We start from the raw sequence: 19,995 nt of genomic DNA, 5'->3' as shown, positions 1-19,995 counted from the left end.
TCTCTATGTAAGCTAAGATACATGCAGCAGTCCGTTACTACCCAGTTTATCGGTAGGCCGAAGTCTAGGTATAATAGATATGTAATAGATAGGGTATTCGCAAAGTCTCGCGCAGAGAACCAGTTCCAGGCGCATAGAATCCCAGCCCTGTTCGATATCTTATTCTTGGCGTTTCTCATACATTAGGGTCTGATTCGGTCAACTTTGCAATACCGATTCCCGCCCGCTCGGAATCCTTCGAACGCAACAACTTAGCCGTCAGATGTCTCGAGGTAACACTCGGGTCCGATCCGACCATTCAGATCCTGCATGAGTCGGTGGCCACGGGTTATACTCCGAGCTGGTAAGAAATACCACCCACCCTCACGCGTTGATGTGTATACTCAAATAATATGAGACGTGACATCGTTCACTTTCTGTCTAACGCAGTCCCGATATATCTTCTAGTGACAGGCCTAGGCAAGGGACGATCATGAATCTTACCTATATTGCGGGATTAATAGATTTTCGCATTTGCTTTTTTGTCATCCGTTGAACAACAATCTATAAGACATGGCTATAATGTTGAGTTGTCGGGAAAACGGAAGAAGCATAATGCAGATCCCAACTAGAAGTCTTGTCTCACATAGCGCTGGTCTTGTCGCCGCATGCCAAGTGGCATAAGACTTGTATTCGAGTTTGAATAGGTATAAGTAATGATTATAACTACTATAGCCACTAGCAACGAGCACGCTAACTCACCTGTATAAAACAAGACATCACACCGACTATACCGACTATACCTCGTAGATAAGGAGGAGTAAACTGAAGTCGTACAGCATACTCTTAATTCAGGTAAATGTATCTCAAAATACAGTTGACGGACGTTTGTCACCTACGAACAGTCCCAAAGCCTCGGATCGTAACGTCACATTTGATCGGAAACGGCTACCTATAACTGTGGTGTGCCCCAGATCTGATTGATTATTCACCATCGTGTTACTTCGCTAGAAAAGCAGTAGGTAATAATGATCTACCAGAAATCTAGGCATTTGCACTATCTATGTTAATACGCCGAGCCTTTTTTCATATCGTTATTACACTACACCCCCAACCTACGGCGAAGACCCGGCGGCTTGGTATACGGCACTAAAAGACAAGACCCCATATAATTCCTCGAAGATCTTCAAACAACATGCTTTGCGGAGATAGACCATCTTAACCCTGAGCCGATCCCCCTCGTAAAACACGATGTTCCCGCTGTTAGTGTGGGAAGGCATTCGTTGCCATATCAGCCAGTAATATAGCTATGCTAAGATAGCCTCAAGAGCAAGGGTTTATCCACAAGAGGGACTTGCGCACTTTCCAAGAGCCTTAATTTAACAGTTGTTTCCTGGTGGAGGTGATCGTGATCGTGCCCAACCCTAGTGGGCCTTGCGAAACGGTTGGCAAAAACTACGAATAGTTGACTTAGGTTGGTTAGGTAATTTCCACAAAACCTACTGCCGGATTTAACTTGGCGATTCCTTACTTTCATTGGAAAAGGCGGTGCGTCGGAGCGTACGTCCGGTTTTCGATACCCCAACGTCGGCGCCCCGAATTAATTATCCCAGGAATAAAGCCCGCCGGTCTTCCCCGAACAGTCTTCCGACTCGTACAGCAGCCCGTACAGCAGCCCAATATCGGACCGAACCGCTCTCATATATCACCTGCAGTGCCTCGCACGAGCAGTCAGACGGGTAGAGCTTTTGGTGTAGCGTCGTCATTGACTCCGTAGGTACTCTATTTCTTTGCCTTAGACCACTTTCCTTCGAAAACACATTCTTCTAAGAGTTATTATCTCCAATTTCAAGGGGTTATCTAATTTCGAGATTACCAAGTCCTCTTCAAAAGCAAGCCCCAGCTATAGGTACTCTATGCAGTATATACTCTCGCCTTAAACGTGGCTCATAGAGGCAATGTTTAACTCATTTGACTTCTTAAACTACTTTAATCTTCGTGTTGAGATGTTATTAGTCCCATTCTATAATTCAAATCTCTCTATTCATGTTAATCTTCGTACTACAAGAACTCTCTTAGTAGAGATATATATAAGAAAATGGGATGGTGAACGGGTAGTAATTCCCTCTTTAGAATAGAGAATGGCACGGGCGATCGGTAGATATAATTAAAGATAAGTATAATCTCTAGCATATATAAGGCTATAGATCCCGTCTACCACGGGTACAAGATAGACATTAGATTTATCAGAGACCTTAGTGCTAGAGAATATTACTGTCACCACCAGCCGCAGGTCTCGCTTAGAATACCAAGTGCTTTCTTCGTGGAAATCGCTACAAAGTTGTTGCCTACCTAGCTATTTTAAAGGGTCCTCGGACTTTACGGCCGGAGAAGAATGTGTCATAGACCCACGAATCATCATAAATATGGAGCTAGGATACACCGATGTCAAACGATATTATATAGGAGGTCCGCCAAGAACACCAAGTATTAGAAAGTCTTGTCCTGGTTATACTAGTCAGAAATAGCTATCCGTATAGCCGGAACCTCGAATTAATAAAATTCACGCGCGCATACAAGACCAGCACTTCCGCACTGTATGATTTGAGCTGTGACAAGAGTATTTCTTCACAGCAACGAAAGATTCCTAACAGCTCATAAAATGGGGCTAATACGGTTCCGCTGAAGTGACCATTATGTATCTCTTTAAGACCCAAACAAGGGTCTGTAAACTAGCGCCGTTCGCTACCAGCCGTTTTTATACAGATCTAAGTGATATGTTTTGATGAATGGCCCAGCTCGAAGGTTGACTTTAAAGTTATGCAATTTTGATGGAGAAGGCAAGTAAATCAGCTGGTAGCGAATGGCGCTAGTTTACAGACCCTTGTTTGGGTCTTAAAGAGATAGTCGATGTTGCCTAATATCATTATTAAACTATTAATATTTTCGACAATGGGTAACATAACATTTATATAGGAGGTATGTTTAAAGATGATAGATGTTATGCCCCAGCCGCAGAGAAACAATATTTCCAAGGAGACGCTGGGAAAGATGGAAGGACTTTTTTAACCAAACAAATACTCGAGGAAATATAAAGATGCCATCTACCGAAGCCTTAGTATGAGGGTCCGGTAGTCTATTAAAATATGTAGAAGCCCGAGGCAGTCCCTCCTCTCTCTAGAATAAACTCTGACCCCGTCATTTTCTGACAGCTTGGGCTCCTAACAAGGAGTAAGTAACGAGTTTCTATTATTTCGAGACGAAGGCATTTTTACCCCTTCCTAGAAAGGGGTAAATCACAAAGAACTATTAGCAATTTCTACAGATCCGCCACCTGAAGTAGAACTATAAGAGTTACGATGAGCTTATACAACCACAAGAGACGGTAAACTTATATCCAGTATCCAGAGCGGCGACGTTCACCCATCAAACTTGTATGTCGTCTAACGCTGGTTCCAACTTTGCCGTTAAATGCACACACAACAAGGGGGAAAAAGTTTCGTGAAAAAAAAGAACAATAAATATAAATAAAACCGACAAAAAAGCTAGGACCCAGAATCCGAACCACGGCATTTGACCTGAGCAGTTGGTCTGCCTGCCGCCCTGCCTTAGGCTCGAACCCGGAAGTCTTACGAAAAACCCCCCTCGAGGGATTATTTCTGACTCTACCTCAACCAACCGCTAGGCCACGACCATGTTGAACCCAGGCGGCGGCTGATAAGAGATGGAAGGAAAGGGCGTTATTGGCAGTTATATATACGTTCAGTTTCGTTGCCAGGTAACTAGGTAGGTAGGTAGGTACCGGTCCGCCAGGCAACAACTGCTTGTCATATCTGAGACGACACGCCATCAATAGGGGCGACCGGTCGACGGGGGCGAGAAAGGGAATGCAAGAGGGTTGTTCTAGTAAGGTACTTTAATGCGTGCCTAATAGGTAATTCAACCTATCTTGTATCTAGCATATAGGACTCGTAAATGATATTGTATATTTCCATATCACGGGATAATACACACATATAGGTACCTGTCAGTTCAAATATTAGCCAGTTAGTTATAGTACAGTAACGTTTCTCAAATTTATAAATACAAATACATTCGAAGCCCTTGCTCTACTTTTATGATGACATTATTTCTCCACACTAGTCGAGCAGCAACCTTGTGAAAAAACCCGAGCCTAAAGGGTTGCTCTATATGTATAACAGGCAATATATATTCTGTCCTCATCCTGTTAGGCAATGCATACGCGTCGACATATGCCTTGCAAGGTACATCCGCTTCCTTTACATACTACTGTAGAATATAGAAACCCAATCTATCAAACAACATAACAACCTTGACACAGTATACCCTTTGCGATTTTTGGTATCTATGCCGTACCCCCAACACCCGACGTGTACGTAAGCCCCCAGTTTCCGCCCATGCAAATGCAAATAGAGATAGCCGCACCAACCCAACCGATCAAAACCAATCCTACCTTCGCCGAAATTGAACTCGCACACTGGAGTAGACTGTTGAAGTATAATATACGGTCACACCAAGGCATAATCAATATGGCTTATGAGCTAAGCAGATCCTTGACGCTCATGCCTCGTCCCGAACCACTGCTAGCCATTCCCCTACGGTCCACATTGAGCATTAGAAGTGCTGCAGAGGCTTCCTGATCTATCTCCTGCTGCGGTCTTAGAGCCGGACTGGCCAGAGTTGAATGCGACGTCGATGCGATCCCCACATGTTGTGGATACCCCTGAGGACCAAAGGCCGGGGAGGTATTATTAGAAGGTCCACTATAACTGTAATGGCGATACTCGGTGGGGATGGACGGGTAAGAGTGATGTCTACCTCGGGCGTCTTGTGCCACTAGCGCCGGCGATATAGACGATTGATTAGAGCGAGCAGGAGTCTGCGCATAAATAGGAGATGGCGCTTCCGAACTCGTCATTTCAACATCTTCTTGACCTTCCTCGTCATCTTTATCCTCGTCCATATCATACGCGTCAACGTCATTTGACGGGGTGAGCTTAAACTGAGATGGAGCTGGTGTGGCCGATTGATCATGGTGTTGCTCTTTCAACTTGGTAATACAATCTTCGAGGTATCGCACGTATTCGATAGAAGCCTGAAAGAGCAAAGATTAATATGAAATAACTATTGCTATAATCTAATATCTTTAAACGGACGTACCTGAAGGATAGCCAACTTGTGCATCTCGCCGGTGCAAGCAGGTATCAAACCTTTAAGCACCGCGAACTCTTCATTCATCTTGGACCTCCGACGGCGTTCAATCAAACTATGGGCCGTCTTCCTAGCGATCTTCCTCCCCGCAGCGCTAGTTGCTGATGGCTGCTTCTTCTTAGACCCGGCACCGGCGGTACTCTTGCCGGTGGTGGCGGGTGCCGTTTTATCTAGGGAGGGCTGCTCAACGGGCTCTTCCTGAGGACGGGGCTTCATCTGAATGATCCTGCGAGATCTCGTCGGCGGAGGAGGCAAAGCAAACGTCTCCTTCTGCGCGGCAGACGAGCGTCTTCTCGACTTGACCGTCTCGCTTGGTTGGACCGGGTAGGTCGTCTTGGTAGATGGCGATACGGGTGACGTCTTAGCTCGGGAGTTGGGTTGCTGGGATTTCGCATTTGGCCCTATGGCCGATGGAGGCAGCTCAAAAGACATCTGCAAAGTGGAGAGCTGATGTGAATGGTCCTGTCCCTTGATCTCGGTAGAGGACGCCGGAGTTGGCGGCATCTTTAGGCTCGTCATTTTTGAATGAAGGCCTAATGAACTACTTGTCTTAGTGGTCACACGACAAGGCGGCTTGATACGATGCTATCTGAGACACAACGTTCGAAAGCCGGCCAGCCTAAGCAGAGTAGGTTTGCAATTCAATTTCTAGCTCGGCTAAAGGCCCGGTTTCAAATTCGAAAGTTGGGCGTCGCCGCGAGTGGTGACTAGATCAGGCCGTCACGTAGGCGTAAGGTAACAAGGGATGTTTGCCGCGATAAGGAGATTCCCTCCCTTGCTCATAGAACCATAGCAAGAAGTTGGAGGAGAGAATAATGAAGACGGTAATGAGGTCCTGCTTCTTCCGATCATAAAAAGATAACTTGGGGAGGGGACAGAGTCTGGATGTACGTTGGACATGGTGAAAAGTTTCATCGAGGTCGTCGAAGCATTGAATGGTGTCGACTCGAGGCACGCGATCAATTAGAGCTCTGACATTGGCTGAAGTTAATGAAGAACCAATCAGAGACGAGAATAGAGCAACGTGCCATGGTGGATTGGCCTGTGCAGCCCATGATCCATCCCCCATGTACAACATCTAGGTTAAGTCTCGGCTTTCACAACCAGAACCTTCTTGATCCTGGCGAAGTCTTGGCCGGCAGGTCCTTTTGATACATCTCTCTCCTTCCGCGTCTGATGAGATGAAGCCCCATTGGTTGGCTCTATCCAAAGTCAACCTAGACCCCTTACCGCGATGCGAGCTTGGGCACGTGAATAGAGACTGTTCAATGGCATTACGGATCTAAGAACATGGACAGGAAATATCCAATGATCGTGCCGGGTTCTTTTGCAGTTCAAGTCTGGAACCTTTTCTTTTTCTCAATTACCCGGGGTGAGTATTACTTACTTTAGGTATGTAAACGAGTAGTTGTTTAAGTAAGTCAAAAATATTAAGATGGGGATGCGGCATATGAAATATTATCCGGTGAGTTATGTAATCCTTAGCAGATCGCGATGATGAATAAGCGCCACTACGTAATTAAAGAATCGATTCACGTGTTAATCCCGGATGTGTAACCAGAGATGTATGTAAAGGTTGTTAAAGTCGTTATTGAAAAGAAGCTTTAGTTGTTACGCATCGAGGTTCCGATTACAAGTCAAGGTTAGGATCTACTTCTCAATTATATATTTAATCTTCCAAAGTTATACATTAGACAATTCGTATACTCATCTTTACATCTTCTAGTACTTTAAACAAAAGTGAACCTTGAACCTGTCATAATCCCGCTGAGTCCAGCATTGTTATACTTATTTAGATGTCTTTTTCTCATTTCGATGCTACTATGTACATCACGTAATGGAGTAATAATTCCATATTACCTAAACCCCCGATTTGCATTCGTATTCCATATGCTAATTGGTGCATGTCTACGATAATCGCGTTTGGTATAAGCCTATAAGGGAAGAAAGCCACGATGTCCTACATAAGGCATAGTTCGTTCCCACATTATGATCTCACAACATGCTGACGACAGCATGCATGCGATATCATTGAATTGCGGCTCGTCGCGTCGCTTAGGCTCCTTCTTATCTTGGGTGATGTCTTACCGATATCGTATGTAAACAATGAATAAAAACGTCTCTCTTCTACCTTTCTAGAAATTTATCTAGGTACCTCCTAGGTACGCAGTGATCTATAGACTATAACCAGCGGAGGAATCATGCGACCATTTTCCTTTTTCGGCGCGTTGCTGCTAGGCCGTGACACTGTTGCAGCCGCGGGCAACAATCCGCAAGTAGTCGACACCAAGAACAATGTTACGTATCGTGGACTCGATCGCAATGGTGTCGAGGCGTTCCTGAATATCCCGTACGGGCAAGACACGAGCGGCCCGAACCGATTCAAGCCGCCGCGAGCCTTCGTGCCAGAGTCGGGTTGCATAATCGATGCCGTGTCTTATGGCCCCGCGTGTCCCCAGCCTTTAGGAAATGACTTCCTCCCGCTAGGATTGACTAACACGACGGAAATATCGGAAGACTGCCTGAACTTGAATGTGATCCGACCCAAGTGCCAGCGTGCCGGGGACCGGCTTCCGGTTCTAGTCTGGATTTATGGCGGCGGCTTTTGGGAGGGTCAGAACCGGGAGATTACTACTGCGCCCGACGGCATGATCCTTGAGTCCGTCGCGAACGGACTTCCTATCATTCACGTAGCGATGAACTATCGTCTTGGGTGTAAGTAACACGCGCCCCTTAGTAAATCAGGTGAGACATAACCAATATTAACACAACCATATCCAGTCTTTGGATTCGCACAATCCAATGCTCTTGAGGCCGAGGGTTCCGAGAACGCCGGGTTGAGAGACCAGCGGCTCGCTATTGAGTGGGTTCGCGACAACATCGAGTACTTCGGTGGCGATCCCGAGAAGATAACTATCCACGGGCAATCATCTGGAGGTAAGTCGTCTTCGAGTCTATTATCCAGCCTCTCTCTAATCAGATAATACAGGTCTCGCCGTCGGCATGCAGATTATGGCTTATGGTGGAAGCAAGCCAGCTCCGTTCCAGCAGGGAATATGCGAAAGCCAAGCCCTAGAGCCGGGCATCACAGCAAATTTCACCATCGATGCCTTGCAGCTCGTCGTGGATCATGTTAGCTGTAACACGAGTGCTCTGCATTCGCCAGAGACAGTAGCGTGTTTACGGGATCTAGACATGGATACTCTCTTGAATGCATCAGCGGCGACGTACCAAGCCGACATCGCCCATAATATCGGCGACATCTGGTTACCAGTCGTCGATGGCGATTTTCTTCCCGCTCCACCGTCCCAACTTATAGCCGAAGGGAGATTCGCCAACGTAACGGTCATGATGGGCTGGTGCGACAACGACCTAACCCTATTTACGGACACCAGTATCTCCACCCCGCAGGACACTCGCAGTTTTATCAAGACATATATCTCTTCCGTGAGCGACGCCAATATCGACAAGCTAATCTCATTATATCCATCTTCTGAATTCGCTGCCAACCCTACAGCTAACCTATCAAGTGAATTCTACCGTACGGCGCGCATCTTTCGGGATATCCTAATGGTATGCGAGCCGGTATACTACGGAGCCGCGCTCGCGGCTAAGGGCAACAGCGTCTACCTATACGACTGGAATCAGACAATCCTAGATCCCATCTTAGCATATACGGACGGTATATCAGGGTTAGGCCCCATCCACACATCCGAGTTTGCATACATTTTCGGGAACATCTCACACTACAACGTCTCTAACTACCCGTTCAATCCCACTCCCGAAGATTATAGTCTTGTGACCCGTGGCTCACGATCATGGTCGACATTCACGAGCCGCGGAGTGCCGGGCCTCGAGGGCCACGATACGTTCGAAGGATTCGCACCCTCTTTTCCTGTGGGTGGCCAAGGCAATTCCGATGGGACGTTCTCGGTATTCGTTGCCGGAGGGCCAAGCGAGGGTTTCTCGGCCACTGACGGTCCTGGCTCCACGCCCGAAATAGCCGCACAGAAGCTAAAGGAGAGATGTGCTTTTATCAACTCGGAGGAGATCATCAATAAGCTTTACTATTGATTTATTGGCTACATAACTACATACCTACATAAAGTCGCATCCATATAATTCTACTTAATTAATATCATAATATATTCATGTAGAGCTGACAATTACGAACCCAAACTTTCTTGCGCTAGGTCGGGACCAGTTAGTATTTTCAGTATACGAATAGATAAATGCATCGGATTAACAAGAGCTTTGACTTGAGATACAGCCTTTTGCGCTATTTAATCCTCGTAAACCCCTGTTCTTTAGAGAGTAAGATCGATGGCGTCGATGACATAGGTAAATGACAAGAAACATATTCTTAGGTGTGGGAGTATTGGCCCCATCCTGGACAAGACTCAATGAATTACTTCCGAGACTTCATATTCCATTATCGTTCCGAGCTTCAAGTTACCTAGGTAGGTAGCTTGGGACATCTATATCCTATATGTTATTCTTGGATTTAGGGGTTTAGGAGTGTAAATGAAAATTTGGGGTTCTATTAAGTATATCATTAGCTCTCTACACTCTCTTTTAGTATGCAATGCTTCGAAATGCTGCTTTATCTAGACGCCTTTAATGCGGTCGTATCGTTTCGTCTTTCATCATTAGTCATTCCACTGCTTACATGAGCTTTGAAATCCGACTTGCCTCCAAGTCCATCAACGAGTGGCGTTGAATCATCTGGTACAAGAACCCCTTAACCAAGTTCATCAAAATCATCATCCCAACCCAACCGTTCGAAAATCGAAACCTTCCTCTCGGGCTCCTTCACATCACTAGTAGATTTCCTAGTATCGGCGATATTGGCAACATCTTTATCAAGGATCCTCCGTTTAATTGGTGTAGCTGCCACAAGCCCTTTTAGTGGAATAGGTGCAGTGCGAGGCTTAACTGGAGTCTCTGCGAGTGCACCAGGAGGAGAACTAGGCATTTCAATTCCGCTATCGCGGAAGGACATCATGGACACTTTCCGAGCCACGATAGGTGATGATGCAAGAATATCTGTCTCATCGACCTCGGGGAAAAGCAGAGAGCTCTGCCTAAGGGTCGAGGGCCTGGCAGGGGTTGCCTGAACCTGATCTGCCGAGGTCTTCGGACGGGGAGAGGTTTGGAATTTATCGAGAGTAAATGCTGCTTCGTAAGTACGTTTCCTTGGCGCCGAAGAAGGAACCAAGGAAGATGAGGGTGTACTACTTGGTTCAGCAGGCCCCATAACTCGAGAACGACTTGGTTGATTGCCGGCGCTCATGCCTAGTACATCCTTGAAACGCTTTCCGATAGGAGTTGCCTTGACCACGTCGGGGGGTCTGTGTTGAGTCGGCTTTCGCGATTCTATAGGTAGGTTAACATCATACGAAAGTGGGAGGTAAAATGAAATCAACATTTACTTACTCTTTAGTTGAGAGAGACTAGTAATAGCACGTCTCTCGTCTGCTTCGGCCATGGCCTTACTGATAACGTCCCTATTAGGACGTCTCAGGGCAGATATCGCGTCATGTAATTCCGCCTTAACTAAAGCGTCCTTCTTTGCCCTCTCCCCTTCTGATCTTCGTTTGATGGGCACCAATGAAGGTGCACGTGATGTATTGTCTTTAGATGTAATAGAGTCTGCTTTGGGGATGTTTGAGATGGATAATGGCTCACTCGCTTCTCGCTTCAACATGGAAGTGGATGCGGATCTCATCAATGCTATCACTCCGCTTGGGCCACGTGACATGCTTCGACGATGCTTCTCGGTCTCCTTAGAAAGAACACTCTCAAGTGTCTTGGATGATTTGGATGTTGGACGCTTCGTTGCGGAGCTAGATCTCGGCTTCGATTTTACAACTGGCTCTGGGTGTTCTAGGTTTTTCGACTTAGGCTTCGATGGCGGCATCATGACTGGCCCACCTAGCTTACGGTTGATCGAATCACACTTTTCCGGTAATCTTGCAGAGAAGCTTTTGGGTAAATGTTAGTACCTATCAATGATTTCTCATAAATCAAGGGGCTTTCTTACAATGGTACGATTATATCGACACAGAAATCTTTCAACGGGTCTGATGTAGCCTTTAACGACTTCTGCGTCTCTAACTGTGTGCTCACCTGGGTGTCATCCGGCAATTTAACCTCATCTAATGCAGTAGATTGCCAAATGCATAGTCGGTCCGCGTGAACATCAACGAGTGACGGTAAGTTATGTCGGTTGCGTTTCTTCGTAGAGCTATCCTTGAGTGCTTCAGCAGGAACCTCTTCGAGAGGTAGGCCCGGTAGTTGTGAGTCCTGGTTATTCTGAGACGGAACTAATGGTTCTAATGCTAAGATTTCGAGTATGATGATCATTTGCAATTGCGTCTCCCTCGAACGCAACCATGTTACTTGAAGCTTAGTATCCTGCGGTTCAGTTGTTGTCATTGCTTCATCGTCTTTGAACTCAGGCTTGCGAGCACTCCACCACTTTTGAATATGTTCATGCTCCATCGGATACAATCCATTTTTGCCAAGCTTCATCTTCCTAGTCTTCCGCTTCTTCATCTTCGCGTTACCTTGTTCAACATCGGAGTCTTGGAAGATAGGCTTCATCTTAGAAATTAGGTCCGGAATTGTTTCCCGATACTTCTTGTCGATCTGTGTGGTCGTCATAACAAGACTTTTCAAAAAGTCCACGAGATCATTCATATCCAGATTTGAATCGCAATCCAGATGAAAAGCAGCACGTGCTCGAGATAGAGGACCTTTCGCAAAATATGCTAGGGAACCCTAGGGAAAATGTTAGACAACTAGCGAGGCAAAATATACTCGAGGAGCCTACCATTGAATGATAAAGAGATTCAAAATACTGATTACGAATATTATCGAATATACCCTCTGCAGTTGGCGTCGTCATCAACTGGCCCACTGTAGGGGCGCTTGGTACCTGGCTCTGAGTTTGAGATTCGGACTTCTCGGTGAATAGACTTTCTAGGGAAATTTGGGCGATGTCAGGCTGCGACTCGTCATTGTCTTGGCTAGGCGTATGTGGCCGTACGGGTGGAATAAGTTGGGATGTCGTCGAAACAGAACGAGATCTCGCAGGCTTCTTTACTAGAGATTGTATGGCTTCTATAGCAAGTCTCCTTTTCTTAGTCTCGTGGTGCAGGTGGGGAGTAGTCAATGGGTACGATGCATTGGAATTTATGAAAGTATTGGTCCGTTTCTCGATAAGTTGGGTGTACGAGACCGTAGCAAGCCGCTGAAGCTCCCGAAGGTCCACCCAGGAGCCAAATTGGCAGAGAGTATACAATCCATCCGTCTGACGTTCTAATACGTAAAGGGTCTTATCGGATTCTAGCCGGGCAACAAGAACAACAGGACGGGATCCTATGCGACTCTCCAGTTCTAGAACTTTAATCTTGGACTCGAAATATCGTGAGGATTCGAAACTTCCATATGGCGAAGAGAGATCTAGGAATGAGAGCTGAAGATGTTCACGAGGAAGAATCATTAGAGGCTGAAGGCTACGAGGTTTAATCGAGATATTTGGGGGATGTGGCTGTAATTGATTAGCGATGATATGAAATATCATCAAATGAAATATCATCAAGTAGAAGTAGTAAGACGGATTGACCTACTTTAACTACAATTGAAGGTCGTAGGAGCTCTTCCATAGCTTCGACATCCCTTTTGTGCTTCAGGCTCGGGGAGCCATCCGCGGGACTACCATGACTGGGGTCAAGGCGGACATCAGATGAAGGCATATGGATGCTGCTGAACGGTAGACGCGACGCGTCTGAACCTAGAGCTCCTGAAGGCATATAGATTCCATTTACTGGTATATATGATCTTAAAAGTAAATGGAAAAGGAAAAGATGCAAAATGAGGTCACTATAAAGTCTATATTGTGACAAAATGAAGACCACCACCAATATGTACCCAGTCGATCATAAATGATAAGTAGAGGTATGTAAGTACATTCAATGTGCCAAAGGAGAAAAGGTGCACGGATCAATTTACTAAATCTTTTTATGACTTCACGCGTTTTGGCCTACACGGTCTGCGCGATGAGGGGTACATACCTATAAACCAGACAGGCGTTATCTCCAATTGCCCCTGTACGTAAGCCACAACACAGAATATCAGAGGTACCTAGGTACATAGAAATTGAGGCCTCATCGGTGGCGTATGTTTTCTGATGCCGCCGAGAGCTACCTGAATTAGCTTAGGTACCTAGGTAGGTAATTGCCATATTGGAATAAGTTGATTATTTATTACAGGCTTAACACCTGAATTCGAAGAAAATAATAATGATGCGCTTTAGCAAGTTGAATCCTTTAATAGGTTGTCGTTTGATTTTTATCTCGGCATTTCCATATTACATACATTAAGTACATAGTACCCGTACACGCTACTGTACGATTTACTGTCTACATGGAATGTTTATATTGGAACAATATCAGTTTGGAGATCATTTACCGGAATAGTGGAATCGTGGCGTTGTACTTCCACACTCTGAAACTGCCACTAGACACGTACATTGCTCTCCTTTACAAATGAGTAAGAATAATATGTAATAATGTGCGCGTCCGCTGAACTTTTACTGTAACACGGCAGCGGAGCTCTAGCTCCAAGGCTCTAACAAAGCTTGTGTTACCTGTACCTAGCCTGCTAGTTTACTTCTGGTTAGCTGGTTAGCTGCCTGATAAGTTCATACGCCGCTGTCACCTCGCCGCCCAACCAATCAACTCCAACTTTCCATGCTACATCTTTTTTAGTCTCGAGTCGCTTATGCAGGTTTTCTGAATCGGCAGAGTTATTCTAACTTATTATTACCGATTATCCTGATTCCTCTGATCTTACATTGACCGTTCTGACCATTGACCACCTACTACTTCTATCTACGTACATGTAGATTGATGCCATTGTCGCCATCGTGCAGCTAAAGCTCCATCTACTTTCAAGGCTCGGGATATTTAATATTTGATCTTCACTTTGATCTTCAAGCAATTAGTCCTAAAATATCAAATACCCCATCGTATGAAGTTAATTTCCGTCATCTCATCAGATCGATCAATTTATTACCCTTCGAATAAATCAGTAGAGTCGACTAAAAGGTGTCGGATCGGACTGAGTGGGAACCTGCAGCGCCCGAGTCAAGAAGTTTTGTCCACTTTCGTCCACTTGCAATTTCAAGTGCTTTTTCGGGCTTTTCCCTCATGGATGACCCCGGCCTGGTCTATCGTGTATAGCTGCCAGCTGACTTGCTTGGCGTCTTGTTTTTGACTGCGACTAACCAAATTACAACCTTATTGTCGCTTTTAATACATACTTTTCCCATCTTCTAAACCTCTAATCTCCCTTGGCTCCAGTGCCAGTATCTCCGGATGACAAACTGACTAAACCTTTGTGCTTCTGGATTTGGTTCCAGCGAGTGGCATTCGTCAATTCTCGACATGTCCGCCGCCGAAACATCGCCACGCGCCGTTCGATTCTCCCAGAGCGAAGTCGAGCTGGCACAGAATAAGTCTAACCCTCAACAGCCTATTGCCATTTCCACCGATTCCGATGGCTCGGGCTCATCCGAAGATTATACACCCGATCCGCACGAGCTCGAGCGCCAGGACGAATTGGGGTCTCTCGCCCCATATGGAGATGGCAGTATTACGAGCTCTATGGCATCGCTGGCCCCGAATTCGGTTGCCAACAATGTCGGGAGACCACGAGGTTCCACGGCCGAAGTGAACGTTAATAATGTCGCGAATGGTGTCGGTAACCGACAACAACAGCAACAGCAGCAACAACAACAAAGACCCCATGTGACGCGCACTCCCTCTAGCACTTATGCTCCCCAAAGAGGACCTCCCCAGCAACCCGCCTTCATCTCTACTTCGACGCGGTCTGGATCACGACGACGAGATCCTGCCGATAAGTTCCGCGATCAAGAGCCCGCGTACCTGCGCATGATACGCCAAGACCGTACTCCTAATGGATATTTTGATCCTTACACCCCTAGCGTCGACTATTCTGATGAAGAGTCTGAGGGCGAGACCCCCTCTTCGGAAGGCGTCTTCGACGACCGCTTCCCTAATGACGAGACTATAATGTTCCAAAATTTAATCGACGACACGCAACCTACCGAGGATGATATCAAGGATCCAGCGAACCGCGAGCGGCTAGAGTGGCACGGTATGCTAGCAGCAGTTTTGACCGGTGATGTTGTAAAACAGGAGAAAAAGCGGCTTATTGGTACATCTGAGTTATCAGGTGGAAAGTCTACTTACAAGAGCGAATTGTGGCTCGGAATCAGGTCGAAAATAACAGGCCGGTCCCTTGCCGTCCAGCGGAGAATAATCGAAGAGGCGCGAGGGAACCTCGACCGAACTATTGACGAGATCACTCGGTTCGAAGTGCAAGGTGAAACTGCTGCTGGTAAACCTGCCATCGAACAAGTCCGAGACATTGTGAAGAAGATAGAAAAGTGTGAGGGTCTATATCCCTCGTGGCAGGCGATGGGAATCGCGCACCAGCAAGTCACGTCTCAGTCGTTCCAGGAAGTCTACGATGTCGTCATGTCTTGGTATAATACCAATGAAATGATCAATACCGAATTGTCAATTCTTAAGAAATGGGTAGGTAATGAGGACCTCGATTTCCAGAGGACGAAGCAGAGGTCGCCAAGTACCAATGGTTTAAGTGACGAAACTTCATTTCTAGACCGTCTTCTGAAAGAGGATGGCCTAAGGTCATTGCACGAAGATGACGAGACCGCAACGCAGGAACACGCCCTAAAGACCAAGTCGCTCATCCGAAGAAGCATGCTAACGCCGATCTCAACCACTATTGCCAAGGCTAAAGAAACCCTCATTATGAACTCCGCGGCCTTCCATAAACGACATCTCCCTCCTTATATTGAGGAGTTACTCACCCTTATCAGCTTTCCCTCGCGGCTGATCGAGGAAATTATCAAGGTTAGAGTAGCTTATGCTAGAAAAATGAAAGAGACCACACAGCAAACCCCTATTCTTCAAGACCAGATGATCTCGCAGTTTGAGATCTTACTAAAGCTTGCAATCCGCATCAAGCAGGAAAATCTCATGGTGTCTCAGCCCCAGCCCGGGTGGAACCTACCACCATGTATTGATGAGTCGTTTGATCAGGTTGTACTCGATGCCCTGAAATATTACTTCAAGATGTTGAACTGGAAGCTTAGCAGAAATAAGAACACTTTTAAGGAGGCCGAAGTTCTGTTTCAAGAATGGGATTTCGCTAACGAAATTGGTCAACATCTCGTTGGAGGTGACATAGAAGTCGCTGAGCAATTTAGCAATCTCACATACAAAGCTCTAAACCGCCTAAGCCAGACATTTGAGCGTGAGCTTCAGAGAAAGCCTAAGGAGAGCCCAGACGACATGAGCAAGAGGTACACGCAAATGCTGGATACAGTACGAGTTAGACAGAGGATGTTACAACGGTTCTCGCGGATGTTGAGCGAGCATTATGAGAACGCGTCAGACATGAGTATTGCCCTTGGCGCCGAGGGCTTGAGGTCCCTGTACGAACGACTTTCGGTCACTGGGCACTTCCTTGTCGACGAAGTAGATGGCATTCAAATCATAGCATCACCAGCTCTCATAGGTCGTGACGATGAGGTTCTGTCAATACTACGAACTTGCTTCCACGAGCGGATCTCAGAAGACCCCACGGACCCTTACGTATTGATACTCCGTCCAGAGGCTCCATTACATTGGTTTGGTAATAGGCGTCCTCAGACTCTCAATATTGAGTCGCCTGACCTCAAGCTCGGCCAAATGCGTCTAATCGCAGATGGATCTCAAGACCGGTTGGCGAACGCGAGGAAACTCTTCCTGGAAACAATCGATATGCATCTCGATCTTATTGTGGAAGCGCGCTCAAATCTCCACAAAGTGAATACTCGACTATTCGAAATTCGAAAGGTTGGCTTCAAGCTTTCTAACACATTCATGGACAGCGTTGAGATCATCCGAAAGCAAACGAAGGGGTTTGACTGCCAAGATCTAATCCAGACGTGCTTCGTCTTCGCCACGGAGTTCGGCCAGAGATCGCTCCTATATATGGATAGCAACCGGCGGCAAATGAACAATATGAAGCTCACCAAACTTAGTTTAGACTGGGTTAGCTTCATCTGCGACGATTGCAAAGTTACTGATCGCAAATCTTTCCGCTGGGCTGTACCTGCGCTAGAATTTGCAATGGGCATGACAAGAGGCCGACAAATTTTAGGACTTGGGGATGACGAATACGCAAAATTACGCGCCAAAGTGTCGGGGTGCATGTCGCTTCTCATTTCGCATTTTGATATTCTGGGTGCCAAGTCTAATCAAGCCGCACAACTAGAGCGCGACCGTATCGAGACTCTCATTGGACAATTCAAGAGGTTCGACAAGAACCGCATGCTTGATGATGAAGCAGCCATCAAAGATAAACAAGAGCAGCGTCTAATCCAACTCGCTCAAATCGACGAAGTGCAGAGACGCAATATCGAAGAAAGACAAGGACTCGGACGGGTGCTTGAGGTTTCCAACGAAGTCGATCGATCGCTAGCGTACTTGTCATCATCTGCTACGAATGTCACGATGAGATGGCAACAAGGACATTTCGTCGGTGGTGGTACGTTTGGTAACGTATATGCAGCTATGAATTTAGATACTGGTCATTTGATGGCTGTTAAGGAGATCAGACTGCAAGACCCCAAATTGATACCGCAAATCGCAACACAAATCAAAGACGAGATGGGCGTTTTGGAAGTTCTTAACCATCCCAACGTAGTCTCCTACCACGGTATCGAAGTGCATCGCGATAGGGTCTATATTTTTATGGAGTTTTGCTCAGGTGGTTCGTTGGCTGCTCTGTTGGAGCATGGTCGTATCGAGGATGAACAAGTTGTCATGGTCTATGCACTACAACTTCTTGAAGGTCTTGCTTACCTTCATGAAAGTGGTATCGCCCATCGTGACATCAAACCAGAGAGTAAGTCCCTCCCCCAACTTCATTATCGCCCCCTAAACAACCCCATGCTAAACAGCATCCAGATATCCTACTCGACCACAATGGCGTCATTAAGTACGTAGACTTTGGCGCCGCCAAGGTTATTGCCCGACAAGGACGCACTCTCGTACACGGCTTATCCGCCACGAAACCTAATAAGTCAATGACAGGCACGCCTATGTATATGTCTCCCGAAGTTATCAAGGGCGAGAATCCAGGGCGCGCTGGAGCCGTAGACGTATGGTCGCTTGGATGTGTCATTCTCGAAATGGTCACGGGCCGTCGACCGTGGTCAAACCTCGATAATGAGTGGGCGATTATGTATAACATTGCTCAAGGCAATCCCCCGCAACTTCCAAATACAGATCAGTTAAGCGCGCAAGGAATCGACTTCTTGAACAAGTGCTTTGTCAGAGACCCGAAAAGAAGAGCAAGCGCTGTCGAACTACTTCAACACGAATGGATCATGTGTATCCGCAACCAAGTCGTCGAGCCACCGACTCCAAGCGACACCAGCAGCAACTCGGCTCAAAGCACACCACATCCTTTTTCGGGAAGTAGGGGAAGTGTGGGTGGAGATGGCTTCTATTAGGAATATAGGCCTGAAGATTTGCCTTCAATTCAAGTTACAGAAACGAAAGAGGATGGGATCTCGCCGCCCAGCGAGATGATGCTGACTGCGCCAGGTGATAATGCTACGGTTCCATTTCCGCCGTACGTTGACAGGGAATTCAACGCGAGTAGCCGGCTGCTTCCCCCTACTAGCATGCAGGCGGCACAAGAGTCTGCAAGAAGGGCTCATATTAGAGAATCCGTCAGTCGGGCACGAGCGGAATCTGAATCAGCCGTGTCTAGCAAATTTCTATTTAACACTCTGGAAAGAGAGTTTGGTCCCAGCTCATCCTAATAGCGGACCTTGAGACTCCATAATGATGCGGGATTGTCCAGCGGTATGAAGGGGACGAAAGGGGATAAGGGAAACCTATTGTATGGGGTTATATATAATACGACTACGACGGCAGAACAATGTTTGAGATCTACTGTAACGACTTGAGATTCATACGTCCGGCTGCATGAGCGACGGAGTCGAGAGTGGTTTTTGTTTTTCGGCATTTTTGGGCGTTACGGGCTGTATGATGGGGAACTAACTAAGGACGCCTCGGGGCTATACTTATTTACTCGGCAAACTGCTATACTAGTCAAGATGTTACTATATAATAATTCTAGGTAGACCACTTACCCGAAGGGAAACCGATGCGGTCGGTCGGTCAGGACAGTACCGGCGAAGTTGGAAGTATTTACGTATATATGTTATAACTACAACTAACTAATACCCTGTAATGCTTATCTCGGCATCCACGTGAGAAGGTTACATTGCATCCATGCTATGTTTTACCTTTGTCTCACTAGTATTATATGCGAACTGTCTTGCTTTTTGCTTTTTTTTTCTCTCTTCACGACGGTATCCTCGTACCCTATACGACAGCCCCGGCCGGAGAGCACTCCGCGATGGTACTACCCGAAGTAGAGCGGAGTACGGAGTAAATACGCTCGGCGATGGGGCGTTCCGCGGTGAGACGGAGGGCGCCGCGCGGTGCGGGACGCGTAAGCCGCTTTGGCGTTCTGATGGCGCGTGATGATGATTCTACTTACGTAGTATGTACGTATAAAAGGGGGGATGGGATGTCTTGATTCGATGTATTGGTGTGTTACATGTGTGGCTATAGTTAACTACATGTATGTGAGGCTGTCGAGTAG

The 19,995-nt window shown here is 46.5% G+C and overlaps 4 protein-coding genes across 4 annotated transcripts; 2 read left to right on the top strand and 2 right to left on the bottom strand.

The window, feature by feature from the left end:
* Positions 1 to 4,534: 4,534 nt before the first annotated feature.
* On the bottom strand, positions 4,535 to 5,715 carry F5Y00DRAFT_252230 (uncharacterized protein; the record flags this gene model as incomplete). The annotated part of the gene is made up of 2 exons (XM_048009916.1): positions 4,535 to 5,095; positions 5,161 to 5,715. The coding sequence occupies 2 exons, from the start codon at positions 5,713 to 5,715 to the stop codon at positions 4,535 to 4,537; spliced, it is 1,116 nt and encodes a 371-aa protein (XP_047866469.1).
* Positions 5,716 to 7,220: 1,505 nt separating this feature from the next.
* On the top strand, positions 7,221 to 9,433 carry F5Y00DRAFT_232624 (alpha/beta-hydrolase). Its single transcript, XM_048007183.1, has 3 exons — positions 7,221 to 7,926; positions 7,993 to 8,148; positions 8,201 to 9,433. The coding sequence occupies exons 1-3, from the start codon at positions 7,413 to 7,415 to the stop codon at positions 9,283 to 9,285; spliced, it is 1,755 nt and encodes a 584-aa protein (XP_047866468.1). The 5' UTR covers positions 7,221 to 7,412; the 3' UTR covers positions 9,286 to 9,433.
* Positions 9,434 to 9,450: 17 nt separating this feature from the next.
* F5Y00DRAFT_232623 (DNA replication regulator SLD3-domain-containing protein) lies at positions 9,451 to 13,360 on the bottom strand. The gene is made up of 5 exons (XM_048007182.1): positions 12,846 to 13,360; positions 12,047 to 12,766; positions 11,255 to 11,994; positions 10,648 to 11,195; positions 9,451 to 10,587 (listed from the first exon to the last, which is right to left on the bottom strand). Exons 1-5 carry the CDS (start codon positions 13,026 to 13,028, stop codon positions 9,953 to 9,955), a joined length of 2,826 nt encoding a protein of 941 aa, XP_047866467.1. The 5' UTR covers positions 13,029 to 13,360; the 3' UTR covers positions 9,451 to 9,952.
* A 1,218-nt stretch (positions 13,361 to 14,578) lies between these two features.
* F5Y00DRAFT_32971 (MAP kinase) lies at positions 14,579 to 18,985 on the top strand. The gene is made up of 2 exons (XM_048013490.1): positions 14,579 to 18,219; positions 18,282 to 18,985. The coding sequence occupies exons 1-2, from the start codon at positions 14,664 to 14,666 to the stop codon at positions 18,827 to 18,829; spliced, it is 4,104 nt and encodes a 1,367-aa protein (XP_047866466.1). The 5' UTR covers positions 14,579 to 14,663; the 3' UTR covers positions 18,830 to 18,985.
* The last annotated feature ends 1,010 nt before the right edge of the window (positions 18,986 to 19,995 follow it).

The sequence above is a fragment of the Daldinia vernicosa genome (assembly GCF_022497035.1).
Source record: "Daldinia vernicosa strain CBS 139.73 unplaced genomic scaffold F5Y00scaffold_14, whole genome shotgun sequence".
NCBI lineage: Eukaryota > Fungi > Ascomycota > Sordariomycetes > Xylariales > Hypoxylaceae > Daldinia > Daldinia vernicosa.
Note: the sequence above shows the minus strand (reverse complement) of the source record. Positions and strands in the feature narration are given on the sequence as shown.

Excerpts from the sequence above, each read along its gene's own strand:
- F5Y00DRAFT_232624 (XM_048007183.1), top strand. The coding sequence starts at position 7,413 with ATGCGACCATTTTCCTTTTTCGGCGCGTTGCTGCTAGGCCGTGACACT. Across the intron at positions 7,927-7,992 it reads GATGAACTATCGTCTTGGGT|TCTTTGGATTCGCACAATCC; the intron begins GTAAGTAACACG and ends AACCATATCCAG. Across the intron at positions 8,149-8,200 it reads CCACGGGCAATCATCTGGAG|GTCTCGCCGTCGGCATGCAG; the intron begins GTAAGTCGTCTT and ends CAGATAATACAG.
- F5Y00DRAFT_232623 (XM_048007182.1), bottom strand. The coding sequence starts at position 13,028 with ATGCCTTCAGGAGCTCTAGGTTCAGACGCGTCGCGTCTACCGTTCAGC. Across the intron at positions 12,767-12,845 it reads GACCTTCAATTGTAGTTAAA|CCACATCCCCCAAATATCTC; the intron begins GTAGGTCAATCC and ends AATCAATTACAG. Across the intron at positions 11,196-11,254 it reads GTCGATATAATCGTACCATT|CTTCTCTGCAAGATTACCGG; the intron begins GTAAGAAAGCCC and ends TTTACCCAAAAG.
- F5Y00DRAFT_32971 (XM_048013490.1), top strand. The coding sequence starts at position 14,664 with ATGTCCGCCGCCGAAACATCGCCACGCGCCGTTCGATTCTCCCAGAGC. Across the intron at positions 18,220-18,281 it reads TCGTGACATCAAACCAGAGA|ATATCCTACTCGACCACAAT; the intron begins GTAAGTCCCTCC and ends AACAGCATCCAG.